This window comes from Meleagris gallopavo, chromosome 4 (assembly GCF_000146605.3).
Source record: "Meleagris gallopavo isolate NT-WF06-2002-E0010 breed Aviagen turkey brand Nicholas breeding stock chromosome 4, Turkey_5.1, whole genome shotgun sequence".
NCBI lineage: Eukaryota > Metazoa > Chordata > Aves > Galliformes > Phasianidae > Meleagris > Meleagris gallopavo.
In genome coordinates, this window is record NC_015014.2 from 15,075,286 (window position 1) to 15,090,313 (window position 15,028).

Here is a 15,028-nt window from a genome sequence, read left to right on the forward strand (position 1 = left end):
TATCCAGCTAGATCTTGACTTTTAATGTATTTAACCAGTCAATGGGTTGGTACATGACTCTCTGCCTTTTGTCTGCAGACAATACAAACTGTGGTGTTAAACTTGAGATTCATCTGTATTATCTTTCACAGCTCTAGTGGGTTCCTTTTCAGTCCCAAGTTAGTTGGACACAAAAAAGTTATCTTCCTATTCAACATTGTTAGTCCTACAGCTGTTGGCCCCAACTAGAAATTACTGAGTTCTATTTCAGTTCGCAAGTACTGCAAGTTGTCAAAATACAAGCTATGAACACCAGCATTTTTCTTGGCTATTCATTGGTTTAGCCCAACCCTCATGCTACCAACTGAGGCAAAAGGAATCACTCTATCTGCCCCTGAATTTACTTCATCATCTGGAAAAAAGCATAAACAAACCAACCTGTTTAGCCAGCTGATCCTTCTTCACCAAGCCAGTGGCTGCAGCAATATTCCCTGCTCCTTCCACTGTCTTCTGGGCCACTGCTGTCACTCCTGTCACCACAGCTCCCCCAACATTGGATACCTGCTCTTTGGTCTTCTCAGCCACTGAGGATAAACAGAAGATGGAAAAATGTTACAGCTTTGGGAACTGTAGGTTATTGAGGTTTTCAGAGTCATATTTATCACCGGCAGCCCAATGTCATGAAAGGGCCTCAAGTGGATCTTCAGTAATGAAGATTACTCTGTTAATCTGATCACAGTTGAGTAGGAAAGGTAAAATCAAGCCTCATTTATGGCCCTTATTACACCCAACTCATAGTGTAATACTTAATTAGTGCACTCCATATAGCACAGTTTGGAAATGTATTCAAATTAGTTCAAACACCCCCGCTACATGTAACATGGCATGGAAGACTCACTTACTTTAAACCTTAGACTCAAAAGCTATTGATTTATTTTCTTTTTTAAAATGCATGATTAATAAGCAAAGCTACTACTGCTTGACCAGAGAATTTCTAATACAACATTTTCTGATTTTCTGAGATTTCTGCATCACTGCTGATCCTTCCATCCGTAACACACAAACTACAAAAAGAACTGAATGCCAAAAATAGCCTGAGCAAACTGGATTAGTAACTAACTTCAAAGCCTTAGGGAACGAAAAACTCACTTATCCTACATATCCATCAGTGGCCGACATTCTACCTTTATGAGTATTATGGATTCTTTCTGCTCTTTCATTCACAAGGGCTGTTTTCCCTGGAAGCAAACTGCATTACAGTAAACCCCTCTAAGATTAAAGAGATTGGATGAATTCACACCGCCAAGTAACAGGACCAGATTTTCAGAAAAAAGTGCATTTACTTCACTAAGCAAGAGGGTATTCTTCTAAAATATCCAGCACATCGCTTCGTTATTCTAACTAATCCTGTAGTTTCTCCAGTCAAAATACCATCTGACCCATAAAATGCATTCATAACTCTTGCCACATCCCTTTATGAGCACAGGCTTGATTTTACCTGATATTCAGGCTAACCTATCAGAAACTTTTTAAAAACATGAACAAAGAAATGATTTATTTTTTTGTTTACAGATAAATTTGATTTCTTTAACTGCTTACTAAGAAGTGTCAGCTTTATATAGCAGAAGGTATGCTGCATAGATTGCTATGATGGATATTAAGTAATGGCAAAGGCTAGAAAGATAGTAAAATCTCGTATCAGGTACATTGTTTAATGACTTGAATAATAAATATCTTCTGACAAGGCAAATGATTTAATGCTCTTTCTAACAAACTTAGTGTGAAAACAAAATTTATTACAGCAATTAAACAACTAAACAGCGAGGATTTCTAGGCATCCAAATCCGCTGACAAATTCCTAACCTGTTATTTTTCATAACAGCTTATCACTTCGTACAAAACCAGTAAGCTGGTTCTTTAGAAAATACTGTCTTTAAGAAATTAGAGCCACTGACACAAACCAAACTATACACATAGCACAGATTTGTAAATGCACTTGTACTAGTAGGACAGGCTCTTTTTTCAGTTTCTAAAGAACAGAAAAACACTATCAACATTCCTATTACCAGAACAATTCTGTAAATAAGCTCTAACTTCATAAGCCTTCAGCTATGTAACTCCAGTGACATGTGAAAAAAAACAAAAGAGGTTGCCAGTATGTATTTTTGCTTACACTAAGTAGTAACAAGGGACAAGCATTAAGTGCATATTAATTTATTGTGAATGCAGGGGTCATACCAACTAACAAAACTCATCTGAATGCCAGGTTGATAAATGACTTTAAGCTATTAAGTCTTTAGCAAATTGATATCTGCTTTGCATCACAGCACTGAGAAAGAGTAAATAGGTTTCTGTAGAGCTCTACTGTGCTGTGGCCTGATTACTTGTAATCACCTCTCGAATAAGGGATCCTGGAATGAGATATAATGGCCACATCGAGGCTAACATTGAAATTGAAGTTCTAGTAATAACTGTAACATTCTACCAAAAAAATAAGTTGTGTTGAAGGTTTTTTTTCCCGCCTCATCACAGACAACTGGGTAATAAACTAACAATCTTCAGAACAATTCAAAATGAGAACTTGCTCTTTTCCATTTTGATCATCTCAAGTAGATGAAAGCCACGTAATTCCTCTGAATCAGTGGCATTAATTCTTACTAAATATACTTTCAAATATGTATTTCAGACAATAAGATTGCCTAGATACTTGAAAAACTCATTTATGAAGAAATGATAAGTAAAACGTGGATTTTTAGTTTATACATTTACTGTAAGATACCTGACAATTAAAATGAATGCAACTGGAATACCTGTGACTAAGAATATAAAGAAGTATCCAAATAAGAATGGTTAAATAAATGAATTAGGCAAAAAAGTAGACTGCAATTGATAACTGCTAAAATTGTCTCTGTCTCACTTTAGGAAACTGACATCTGCTAATAGTACTGAGGCAGAGCGTTTTCTGGCTTTGAGCTTTTCTACAAACCAGAGCTTTACTTGGACTACTAGGACAATCTGTAAATATCTCATCTTGGAGACTGCACATTTCCAGACACTTGTTCTTGGGAGATGAGTAAGATGGGTAAATTACTACACATTTAGAATCAAAGGGCTATAAACATGTCAATTAAGCAGGTAAATCAGATACACAAGCTAGTACACCCATAAGACCCAATAGGCAACACTACTTTTCCTCTGGAAGTTTTCAGAAAGGGTGACCTGACAAATAAAAAGTTCACAGCATTCCTATGAATCACAGCCCGGCATCCTCATTTTGCAATGTCTTGAAGTGACTAAACCTGGTAAAAATCAGGTCATACTTAAAAGCAAGAAAATCCTTAAGCCTTGTTAATTTCTGGGTTTGGAAAGCCACTGACTGAAAAGGATATTTCATCGATCAGCACTTGGATCCTCCCCTCCACATCCAAGCTATTTCTCTATTCTTATATTACAAAGTCCATACTGCTCCATTTTAGAAATTATGCTCTCAGGATTTTACATTAGGTCCTCTCTTCTCCATCCTCTGCATGCCCTCTGTCCATTTTTCATTGTCATTCCACAGCCAAACTCCTTTCAACCAGTTGAAATGAATCAGTATTACACAAACTATGGCACAGTAACCATTATTCTCAAGCTATGAGTTACTCATTTCATAAAGTAGCTGAGGAACTTTTTGCCTAAAATTCCCAGTAATATCATTGAACACTGTACTTATAGGCACAGCAGAGAACAGATGCGTTCTCTCCCTGTTTTGATTTATAGTCCGTTATATATCACGCAGAACAAAATTTAATATAACTTCAAATCTGTCAAAAATCTGTTCTCCTAGTTTAAATTTCCTGTCTCACTACATATATTATATCTGATAAAGATGGAGGGAAAGGAATCTCCCACTAAGCTAGCCTACTACAGAAAATCATTACTTCAAAAAGTTTCTCAAAGCCCAGCTTAGTCAAAAATTAACTGTTAACTTGCATGCAAGTGTTATCTATTGTTCCCACATCTGTGATCATATGGGATACACATGCCTCAAATCTTATTCTACTGCAATCCTCTATTGCTTACAGTCATTATCCTCCTGAATATTTCCCTTAATTTAGGTCTAAGAAGAATAGATTTCAAATCTTGTAACAAGAACATAAATCTATTTAGCCTGCAGATAAGTTCTGAAGGGCTGTCAGATGTTCTGATCAACTATGCTCCTAAATATACACTTGGTTTACTTCTCAAACATTTGAGTTGTGATATTAAGTTCTGCCAAGTGAAATCTAACAGTTTATTCTTTGTATTGACCTGTATAAGCACAGATCAATGATAACCTGGATGCACAAAAAGTAAAAGAAAAAAATCCTTTCCTACTCGCATTTTCACTTGTATTCTATTTTTTTTTTTTAAGAAAAATACTACAAATTTCTTGACTGAGCATTTTCTTCAAATCTCCAGAAGTCTCATTTTTGCAGAATAAAGTCACACGTTCTACTCAATGCATTACAGTCATTTCAAGTCCTCCTGCACTTCATACATGTATGATATGTCCATTCATTCTGCCACTTACTAGTTGCTCCAAATTATTGGTTACTAGTTTCAGTTTGTATAAAAATTGATCCCTGTAAATCAGTTTGAAATGCAAATTCACTCATTTTCAGTGTAGAAGTACCCATGTAAACATACATGGCTAGCAATAACTTAAACATTTGATAGTACTGTTGCAACAGAGAGATTATGCAGTTTAAAAAAATAAAAGAGATTTGAAAATCTTCCAAATGCAAATTAGTTTATCAAAACTCTGAAACATGTCTCATCCCTACAAGCTATTACCCTCCTATCTTCCCACTCAGCCAGCTCCTGGGAGACATATTGATGAGTCACAATAATCTTTTAGGAGTGGAGGGAGCGATGGGGCACATCCATACTGTTGTTGCAATAAAACCTAATCTAATAAGTCACTACCTGCAGTGTAGTGTTGGAAACAGTTCTCAGACAATGATGAAGAACCATTAAGATCACCAATAACCAGGTATTAAGTTCATGGGAATTTTTTTCAGGCACAGACTGTCACAGTATAGCTATGCACTACACTATAGTTACACTTAAGTATACTAGAGGCAACCAGCTTAAGGGTTGCTTGGATATAATCACACAGACTGCAATTAGCAGCAATGACTGCTGCAGAGCTAAGCTGACAACTACATAGGAGAAACCTCCATTTTGCATCATGGCTTTAAATGTGAATTACCAAAAAAATACTTTTGCACAGATAAATTGCTGGTGCTGCTGCTGGCCTTAACTGCTAACCCTCCCTGTGATTTTTCCTTTCTACCCAGCTCTTACAGGCCCTGCTGTATAAAGGACGTTTCTTCTACATTATTTGCCTTCTTCATCAGTTGCATTAATTCCTTATCTTTCACTAGCATACATCCTATTGACTCTACAGGGTCCTAAATCAGCAGATAAATGTCTTTCGAACTTATGCCCAAGTCCTTCCCTACTATACATTCCACATCCCTCCCGTTCAGTGGCATTTCTCTTCTCCACTCCCACCTCCAGATTCCACTACTCTTCCTCCTCAAATCATAAGCAAATGGAATTGGACAAATATACCAGGCTTTCAGGAATTCTTCACAAGAAAACTAACCCCTTTTTTTTAAAAAAAAAAAAACTACATCAACATGCTTCTAACTTTCCTACATAGAATATTTTGGCAATAAACAAAGAACAGAAAAGAATTAAGTTTGATATACCTACTTCCACAAACATAATTTATTTTCTTCTGTTTGAAATCTGGTTTCACTAGCCTTCCAGCTTGACTTTGATTCAGAATACTGCTTAGAAAATCCTCCTCACATACAATCATATTAAACTTCTACATTTTACAGTGAAATATTTAAAATTTGAGAAGCGTAAAGAAATGTTTATGTAAACTGCATAAAGTTTTATATTTTACCATTCCTCAGAAGCTTGAGCGTTCACAAAGAACTACACAAAATTTTAATAGAGAAAAGTTTGCTTAATCAAAGAAATTAAGAGAATTGACTTACCTGTTGTGACACCATGAACAACTCCTTCCTTGGTCCTGGATCCTAAACAAAGAACAATACTTAGCTGAAAATACTTGCTCTTACATAGTGGTAAAGACAAGATGGACAATAAGTTAGAATGAATAGATTGAATACATACTGTTGCACAATTTCCAAATTAATTCAACAGAAATTCCATCTAAGAAAGGCTGAAACTATCAATTGAAAGCAACTATTTGAACACAGTGACTATAAAAAAATGATAATACTGCAAACGCTTCTGCAGTTTATTCCTTGTACTTACTGACTTTCTTGCCATTCTCTTAACAGTCATGTTAATTAAGTCTGCCACTCCACAAACTCACAGGGATAACTGCACAGAAGACATCTTACTATTAACATCCTAATGAGACTCATGCATGCATTTTCAGAAGATCAGAGCCCACGTTCCCAGAAGATCCTTAAAACTTCTAACAACTCTTGTTCAAATCTTGGTTACTAGGGAATTAACAAGCTTTACTGAGCCTACAGAGAGACTTAGTAGATAAATTCACTGGGAGCTTCTAGAAAGCTGAATTTAGACCAAGAGCAATCTAAAAGAGAAACATTAGGAAGCAGTCAGTACTTAAACATAAAAGTGTCCATGGGGTCAAACTGCAGGCTCACCTAATCCGCTGCTCTCCTTATCACAGACAAGAAACATCAACAAAGGTTCTGCAAACAGAAACCTTGAGCTTGTGCAGCACTAAGAAATATTACAAGACCTGTTTAAACATTGCAACTCTGGCACCCTGAAGACCAAGACAAATTCTGTAATGCCCACGTAAAAATATCATGATAATGACTTCTTTTTAACTACTAAAAAATTATACATTTTTATATTCACATGTCGCTCAGTATTTCAGACGTTATAGTTAGTATTTGAGTTACTACTTCTAATACCTATGTAATTTTAGCATATCGCTATATACAAATACATATAAACACAAACTGATACTGGCAGAAACACATGAGAATTTTATGATAAACCAGCAGAAATACATTAGAAGAAAGCAACTTTGATAATTCTTTAAAGTAACAAACACTGAAATAACATACAACTCATTCAACCGTACTGTTCACTGCTAGTGCCAATTTGTAGAGCTTACACCACATATTTATAGCACTACTGGATTGATTACAGCATTGAAAAGGCTCTTACCTATGAGCAAGAGCATTATTCCATTACAAAATTAAATAACATTGTTGCATCAAGTAAAATGACTTCCTGTTCCTTTAGATAATCAACAAATTGAACAGCTGAGAAACCTTCCTCCTTTACTTTGATTTTCTCTTCAAAAATAAGTAGTTTGCTCTCAGTGAAAATGTTTACTATTGTAAGAACCATTCATTTTGGTGAATCCAAGGTGTTAATATTTCAAGACTTGTTCTAGGACTTCAATTCTTAATCTTGCGTCACCATGAGCACTGAACAGCACTAAAAACACATGTGGAATTTAAGAAATGACTGTTTCTACTGACTGCTACAAAGAGACTAAACATCATTTTAGGCTTACAGGAAATCTATTCGAACATTTAACATTAACAACATACTTTGAAGTTCATTTGTATACCTGACCAAAATCTCATTCATCTTGCTCAAGTTACTGCCCACCATCCAAGCCATTAGCAAATGCAAACCTGTGAATAGCAAGTATGCCATTCCCTAGAGCTGAGAAGGATGAAGGTGAGAGACCGATGTTATGACAGAACTCGCTTGGGACCTCTGTAATGCACTTACCTTCAGAGGAACATCCACAGGCTGATTCTTAACTCACATAACTGTGCTATAAGCACAGCTAACCTAGAAATGCCAGACCTTTCTACTGCCAGATTTTTCTTTAGCAAAAGCACAACTTGCTGACCTGTACAGAACAAACACATTTATGAAAACAACCAGCTAAGCTTTGGTCCAGAACTTACAGCATACATTCGAGCTAAACATTCAACTCCTGCACACTTCAATGGAAGTAGCTGTTTCTCCAGACAGAACTACAATAGGATCTAGAAGAACATTAGGACCTGCCAGAACAGGTCTATAAATAGAACAACTGAATTTGTAAGGGTAACTCCTGGCTGGGAATGAATGAAAGCAGTCATCCACACTGTTTCCTCCTATAAACTACCCATCTCTCATTCTGCTATTTTCAAAACATTAATAAACCGGCTCATTATACTCAGCACAACAGGGAGAATGGAAAAATGAGACGAGGCAATCTGATACTGACCTATGCCTACTTGGTTAAATCAAGAGCAATAGTAGCACACGGTATGATATTTTTCCTCATTATAATACATATTTGAGTCACTCAGAGGAAACCAACCCACTATTTTTGTCTTTATGTTATTATCTAAAACAACAATAGACTCTCTTCATTTCATTACTTACGATCATCACTATCAGCAGTTTGTCAACACACACTCATTTCTGGGCCGTTTGAGAGATGATTAGAATACATCAAGCAAGCCTTTACTGAGATTCAGGCCACTTAGAATTAGTTGAAGATGGAGAGACATAAGCCCAAATCAGGGGAAGGATAAATCATAACAGTACTTGCTCCTGAGTTCTGAAGCCCATTATCCCACCAGATTGACCTCCAGCCCCTTGACTCCTTCACGAAGCTTACCCATTACTGAAGGAAAACAAAAAAACCTTAAGGAAGTTCTGCAGAGGAATTTGGATGGTCCTGCCAAATAGGTCACGACTGGACTGATCTATTCTAAGGCCATGTACCAGTTGAGCACAGGGCAGTAAATTCTTCTGCCACAAACTTGTCTCTTGATAAGCTATTCTTGTGTTCTGCTACAGTATATCATGGCTAGAGAGATCACATTGGACACCTCCATTCCTGAGCACCACACAAGCACTCAGAAGTCAACTGAGCACAAATGGCAGCTCCCTGGTAACAACACAGAGCTCGAAGGAACCCTTTAGCAGCACATCACTCATGGCATGCAAGAGCATTATCCTTAGTCACAGATCTTGGCTTCACAGTCAGTGTGGGTAAGCACTGCCACTTTTTTCTTCACTGCTTCACACCAACAGCTTGTGAAGGATACATGGAGACCCAGTTTTGAGTTTATATCTCAGTCCTCTTTCGTTATCAACAATCAGGTCATTCTTTGGAAATAAAAAAAAAGGTCCTGATGCTGCTTCTATAAGTCAAGATAAAACCACTGTTTTCAGTGGTCAGCATTGAAGGACATAAGCAGAGGAAGTAAGGGAAAAAAGGAAATAAAAACATACTACAGACTGTATTAAAGGATATTCTGAGTATTGAAGAGACGGACAAAGATCATAGAATCCTTACGAGTTGGAAGTGACTTCTGAAGGCCATCTAGTTCAACATCCCTACACAAACAGGGTCATGAACATATAGATCAGGTTGCCCAGGATGGCGGGAGGGAAGACTTGCGCATGGAAAGGAAAAACAATCCCATTAATCCTCCAGGAGACTCCCTCAGAGTTCTATGTTTCACATTTGAATCTAAACAGTAGCTATTGTTAATAGATTCTCGCTATGTAGAAGTAAGTTAAAATCTTTATTATAATAGTTAACCATAACCTGGGCAGAAAAGCAGACATTTTCATTTTTTACTTAAATTACACTCCAAAATTCCTTTAGTTCTACTACCTAAACTCATCTCTTAAATTAAAGACTATAGCATCTTGGGAATCTGAACCAGATTTTTTTTTTTTTATCTTATTCATTTTGTAACAGCAATGGGAGGCTGAAAGCCACTGAGATGACTGCTGAAACTAGTAATGATTAACAGGTCCCTCTTAGCCTAATTTTGTCAGACTCTTTGCAGGATGTCAGGTAGCTTTCACAACAGAATCTCACTGTTTGACTGTGCAATTTTTATCTGAAAACCCAGCTACAGAGGCTGGAAAAAAAATCTTTAGAATCCCCAATACACTGTGCTGCTCCTTGCCTCTGATTATAGAGGGTTCTTCTTAAACACCTTCCAGATTGCAAGCATTATCAGCCTACAGAGTGAAGAGATTATCTCATCAGTCTTTGTTATGCTGTTCAGGAGATGAGCTGCCCCTGCTGTGTGCTTGCGAAGTACAGACATCCCCAGCTCAGAAATGAAGGGGTTATGGGTGGCCTGAACATGCTGCTTTGGCAGTGAACACAGAGCTGTGACCCAGTTTCAGCTGCCCTCTGCCAGAATCGAGCCCTCACAGGGGTCCCCAAACACCACTACAATTTGTTGAGCCTATTAGTTTCTGCTCTCATGTTTCCTCTCCTTGTTTTAATTCTGACTTTCCCAGTTGCAGCTAGAGAACCCAAGGAACCAATAACCAAGCAAGTTTATCACTTCGGTCCACTTCCTAGTAGAACATTTTGAGAACTACGAAAACCTTGGCTCGCTAAAGCCAAGCATGCACCCAGACACATTACCTGTCAGAAATTCTAAGGAGCAACTCTAAAGCGTTTTCTGCCTGCATCACTGAAACTGCATATAGGTCTTTCTTCCTGAAAAGCATTCATCTGCTGCAGGAAAGGGGCTTGCTTCACATCACTGTAGTTGTATGCACAGATCCTCATTATGGCTCAGGGCTTCGCTGACCAAGGTATTTCAGTTGTGAAATAAACACCAAGTCTGCCTTATGAAGCACAGCCTCAGCAAAAATATCTCTGAAGACAACAAACAGGAAATCTGTTGCCTTTGGGAGGACAGCTAGTTCCAGACTCTATTACGATCAGGAGAAGAGCTCTGGGACAAGGATTATTCCAGCACACAACACAGTTTTCTAGTACAAAGAAATCAATGAGCCTAAAAGCATGCTCAAGATCAACAAAAAAAATGAAATTTAAAAAGAAAGCCATATCCTGAAAATTAATTTTAATATCGAGCATGATGTGCAGTGAAAGAACAGCTATTTTAATGCTGAAAATGAGCAGATGCTCATTTTAAAATAGATTCATCTTACAACTACTTTTCAAAATGACTTCCATCTCTGTTGGCAAGAGCACCAAGCTTAGCTACAGCTCAGCAGGAGAAAAGTATATTCCAAATGAGTAGTCTAAACTACATGGAGAAGAAATTATTTGTTACAGACTGGCATTAACCGGCAAGGGCAGAAGGAATCCTGGAAAGATGTACAGAAACATCAGTTCTTCCATTTAAAATAAATACTTCTGGTTTTTAACTCTTCTTTTTAATTTTTGTACACACTTCCCCAGCTACAAGCAACATCCATTCCAGAAATGACCTGTTGCCAAATGATTTTAAAAAAAAAAAAGAACAAATCTACAAAAAAGAGTATTTTCCTTTCTATTCTACTACCATGTTACTGAATTTTACGAAAGAAATATGGAATTCCTCCAGTTTACATGACCTATTCATATGGTCCTGGCAGGTTCTTTTCCTGTGCATTTTTCACGATGGCGTTTACAAAAGAGTATTTTAAGGCCTAGTAGTTGCTAAGTGAAGATCATGATCATGCAGTCAACATACCAATGTGGGACTTGAAAAGAATCTTTTCCCTGGTCTGGCCAAGTCAGTTAACATCTGCTTCCCATTTTCTCCACTGCTGCTTGAAGGACTAACTACCCTAACTCAGTAACTGTGAAGGTTCTTCTTTGAGAAGCCATGGAAAATAACTGCTGTGCAGAAAGTATAGAACATTAGGTTAAATTTGAAAGACAAGAAGCTGACATCTCATCATTGAAAATGTTACTGTTGAGGATCTTTATTTAGTAAAGAAAGGAAACAGGCTCCTTTCTTCACTGTGTACACTTCGGATATCCTCATTTTATTCCGGGAAAAGCCATTGACATTTCTTATACTCAGTTCCTGAACCAACATCAAGTTTTTGCTTTTAAAACACTGTTTAAAACACAGGCATTCTACAGGACTTTGTGAATATGCCTCCCATCTTGAGTAGCACCAGCCAGTAACTTGCATTGTAAGGCCTCTTCCACAAGGCAAACTTATCTTGTATGACATTACAAAAGCTGCCCCATGATGCAGCCACACATGGCCAGCACTACACAGTGACAAGAAACAAAACAGTGACATACAACACCACAAACAATCAAACACACAAACAACAAGCAATCTTCAAAGACCTGGAGCTCAGGTGAGTTCAAATCTCATCCTGTTTACTTTCCAGTTAATCATCTCCTATAAACAATTACGTATTTTAGAGAATTCAGCTCTTTCTTTCAGATGAGTGGGGCTTCAGATGAGATTGGGAACACCAATCAGCAGCATGACCTTGCTGCCCACCTACCCACATAGAGGACTCCCTCTTTCGTCTTTCCTGCTGCTTCTGCCACTCCCTGCTTGGTTTTTTCTGCCGCTGCTACAACTCCCTCCTTTGCCTTGTTAAGTCCTTTCATGAACACATCCATGGCTGAAGAATTTCTTCACTCAAAACTAGGAAAAAAAAAAGCATGCTTTGAGTAACAATTATCTTTTTTTTTTTGCCAGAAAAGGAAGAAAATTTCATTAAAACTGATTGAACATTAAAATATTTTAAAATTATGCTACTTATACCAACATATTATATAACTTTCATCTACATCTCTATTAGCAATATACACATAGCTCTCTGTATCTAGTATTGCTTTCAGTATTTCAGATAGAAAAAACAGTTAAATAACTAGAAAACCAAGGAGCTCAGTTACACAAATAACCTTTACATCTTCTCACATGCTATTACAGATAGCAAGCCAAGCAGCATGGCTAAAGTAGTCCCTAAAAGGCCTGGGAGTTCCCACAAAAACCCACAGAGAGGTTTACTGATAATGCAATTCTCATTTGAAGGTGCATTCATTGAAAGGAGAAAACCCATTTCTTGCCCATCACTACCTCCAACAGACTGTTTGTTGATCTACTAACTACAAGACCTAATTCCATCACTTGCTGATGCTCCACCTTCTCGTTCAAAGGAAAAGCTTAAATACTAGCTACTTAACACCTCTTCTAAATGAGAAACGTTCACTTATAGTTAGAACCGCTAGAATTTCAGGACTTGAGCAAACAGAAAAAGCTGCTTTTCAGCAACTCATCATTTTGTGTGCAGCCCATATCACTCTGCCAGTACTTGTGTTTTCCAAAGGGATCCTGCACATGTATCAAGTCTAAGGAAAAAAAAAATCACGAAAAAGCAAAGGCAAGAATATTCAATGCTAACAGCTCCGCACTACAGCTACTAAGTGAGTTCTGTGGCAGCTACACAGCCCCATGCTACAATTAAGCTACATAGACAGTAATTAAACCCACCAAGTCAGCATCCCTTCCACAATCCCGTCACGGCAGCCCCTTCCCTTTTCCCCCTCCCCCTCTCAGAAGCAGCACTGCCTGCTAGTTCCTTCCTCCGCCGGAGGAAGGGATGTCTAGGAAGGCAGCGGGCAGCTTGCTACTAACCCGTGGCAATCAGAAGGGCAGAGCCCGAGCCCCGTGGGCAGCACCGAGAGCAGGTGTGCGAGCACCTGGGTGCAGAGTGGGGGAAGAAACAATACACGGTTACGTGGCTCTGCCCAAATAAAAGAAAGGACACCTGTAGAGGGAAGAAAAGGAACGCGCAGGGCTCTCCTTCAAGCACATCGCTGTATCTATAGGGACTACCCGAGGAGAAGGGGAGGGCGACGTGATCAGATCAGCACCCAGCGGCTCCCGCACACGGCAGCCGCAGCGCCCGCTGGTTTCCCCTCTCGCTCCCTTCCTCCTTCGTGCCCAAAGGAGAACGCTCGGCGGTAAAAGCACCTCTATATCCCCGCACCTGTACGCATACTCACCCCTGCGACTGCCCAGCCCCGGGGAGCAAGGCCTGTCACGCACTCCCCACCACTTACCGCCGGGTCCGCCGCTGTAGGGAGGCGGGGGGAGGCAGGGCAGAAGGATAAGGGCGAAGCGCGGAGAGACCTGATGGGAGCTGCGCCTTCTCAGCACATCGCCGAGTCTCCCGACACCGCCCCGACGGCAGCACGGCGGGCAGCAAGTGTGAAGGAGAGACAGGGTGAGGGGCGGGGAGGTGGGAGGAGGGGCCGGGGGCGGTGGGGCGGCTCCCAGCCTTCATTCCCGGCTTGGGGGGAACGTGCTGCAGGTTGGCTATTCGTCGTGACGTGGGGGTGGGAGGTGAGGATAGGAAAAAAGCGAAGAGGAGAGGCTGAGGTCCTGGTCACCTCGTGGCACCACCTGTCCGCCGTTCGCCCCGGGGCTGAATCACCACCATACTCAGAAGCAGTATGAGCAAGCTATTGGTAGTTAATTCGGCACACCTGTTTTGCTTCACCCACGGCTCAGAAAACGCCCCCGAGCTCTTGATTACTTTCCTTCCTCTTGTAAGTCTTCAGACCCGAGTGACTCTAGGTGAATGCTGCCGTTCTCTCAGGATTCATACTCCCAGCTCATTTTTAAGGATAGCAGGTGTTTCTCTTACAGACAAAAGATGAGTCTTAGCCCTGCTGCAAAAATAGAATGAAATCTTTATCCAAATGAGGACAAGCAGCCCAAACTCACACCTGTTGGACCCCTTAGTGGTCTCCATTGCACAGACTAGGGCCACTGCTGCTCCCCTCTTGGTCTGTTGCTCTCAAGTCACTTTTCCCCAGAACGGGAAAGCAATCACATTTCTCTATAGTGCTGCAGAGCGTAGGCATGAAAAGCCAAATTCAGTGGGAAACAAGGTATTAGAACAGATGGACCTTCAGCATCAGTACATCAGTCAGCACACTGTACAGATCCTGCAAAACCTTGCAGAAACAGTTTGTTTTGTCAATGCATTCCAAAGAAGAAGCAGAGCTTGGTACAGATGAGATACAGGGACATAAGCTGCACAAAATGCCTTCCATTCATCATCATGGGCAGGCAGCTGATGGGTCCCTGCTTTTATCTCCATTCTGAACATACAGTGCAGAGTTTTCTCTTTTTCAGGTTTCTTAATATTTACCTACTGCTTGGTAAGCTTTCTTGGGATTCATTCCACTACCAGATTTAACCAAGCAAACCATTTGGTGATACGTTGCATTTCC

The 15,028-nt window shown here is 39.5% G+C and overlaps 1 protein-coding gene across 1 annotated transcript; it reads right to left on the reverse strand.

Annotated features, from left to right (window-relative positions):
- Window positions 1-372: 372 nt before the first annotated feature.
- Window positions 373-14,029, reverse strand: SNCA (synuclein alpha). Its single transcript, XM_019614559.2, has 4 exons — window positions 13,850-14,029; window positions 12,283-12,428; window positions 6,018-6,059; window positions 373-563 (listed from the first exon to the last, which is right to left on the reverse strand). The coding sequence occupies exons 2-4, from the start codon at window positions 12,401-12,403 to the stop codon at window positions 388-390; spliced, it is 339 nt and encodes a 112-aa protein (XP_019470104.1). The 5' UTR covers window positions 12,404-12,428; window positions 13,850-14,029; the 3' UTR covers window positions 373-387.
- Window positions 14,030-15,028: the final 999 nt, after the last annotated feature.

Excerpts from the sequence above, each read along its gene's own strand:
- SNCA (XM_019614559.2), bottom strand. The coding sequence starts at position 12,403 with ATGGATGTGTTCATGAAAGGACTTAACAAGGCAAAGGAGGGAGTTGTA. Across the intron at positions 6,060-12,282 it reads AGAGGGAGTCCTCTATGTGG|GATCCAGGACCAAGGAAGGA; the intron begins GTAGGTGGGCAG and ends TTCTTTGTTTAG. Across the intron at positions 564-6,017 it reads TGTTCATGGTGTCACAACAG|TGGCTGAGAAGACCAAAGAG; the intron begins GTAAGTCAATTC and ends GTTTATCCTCAG.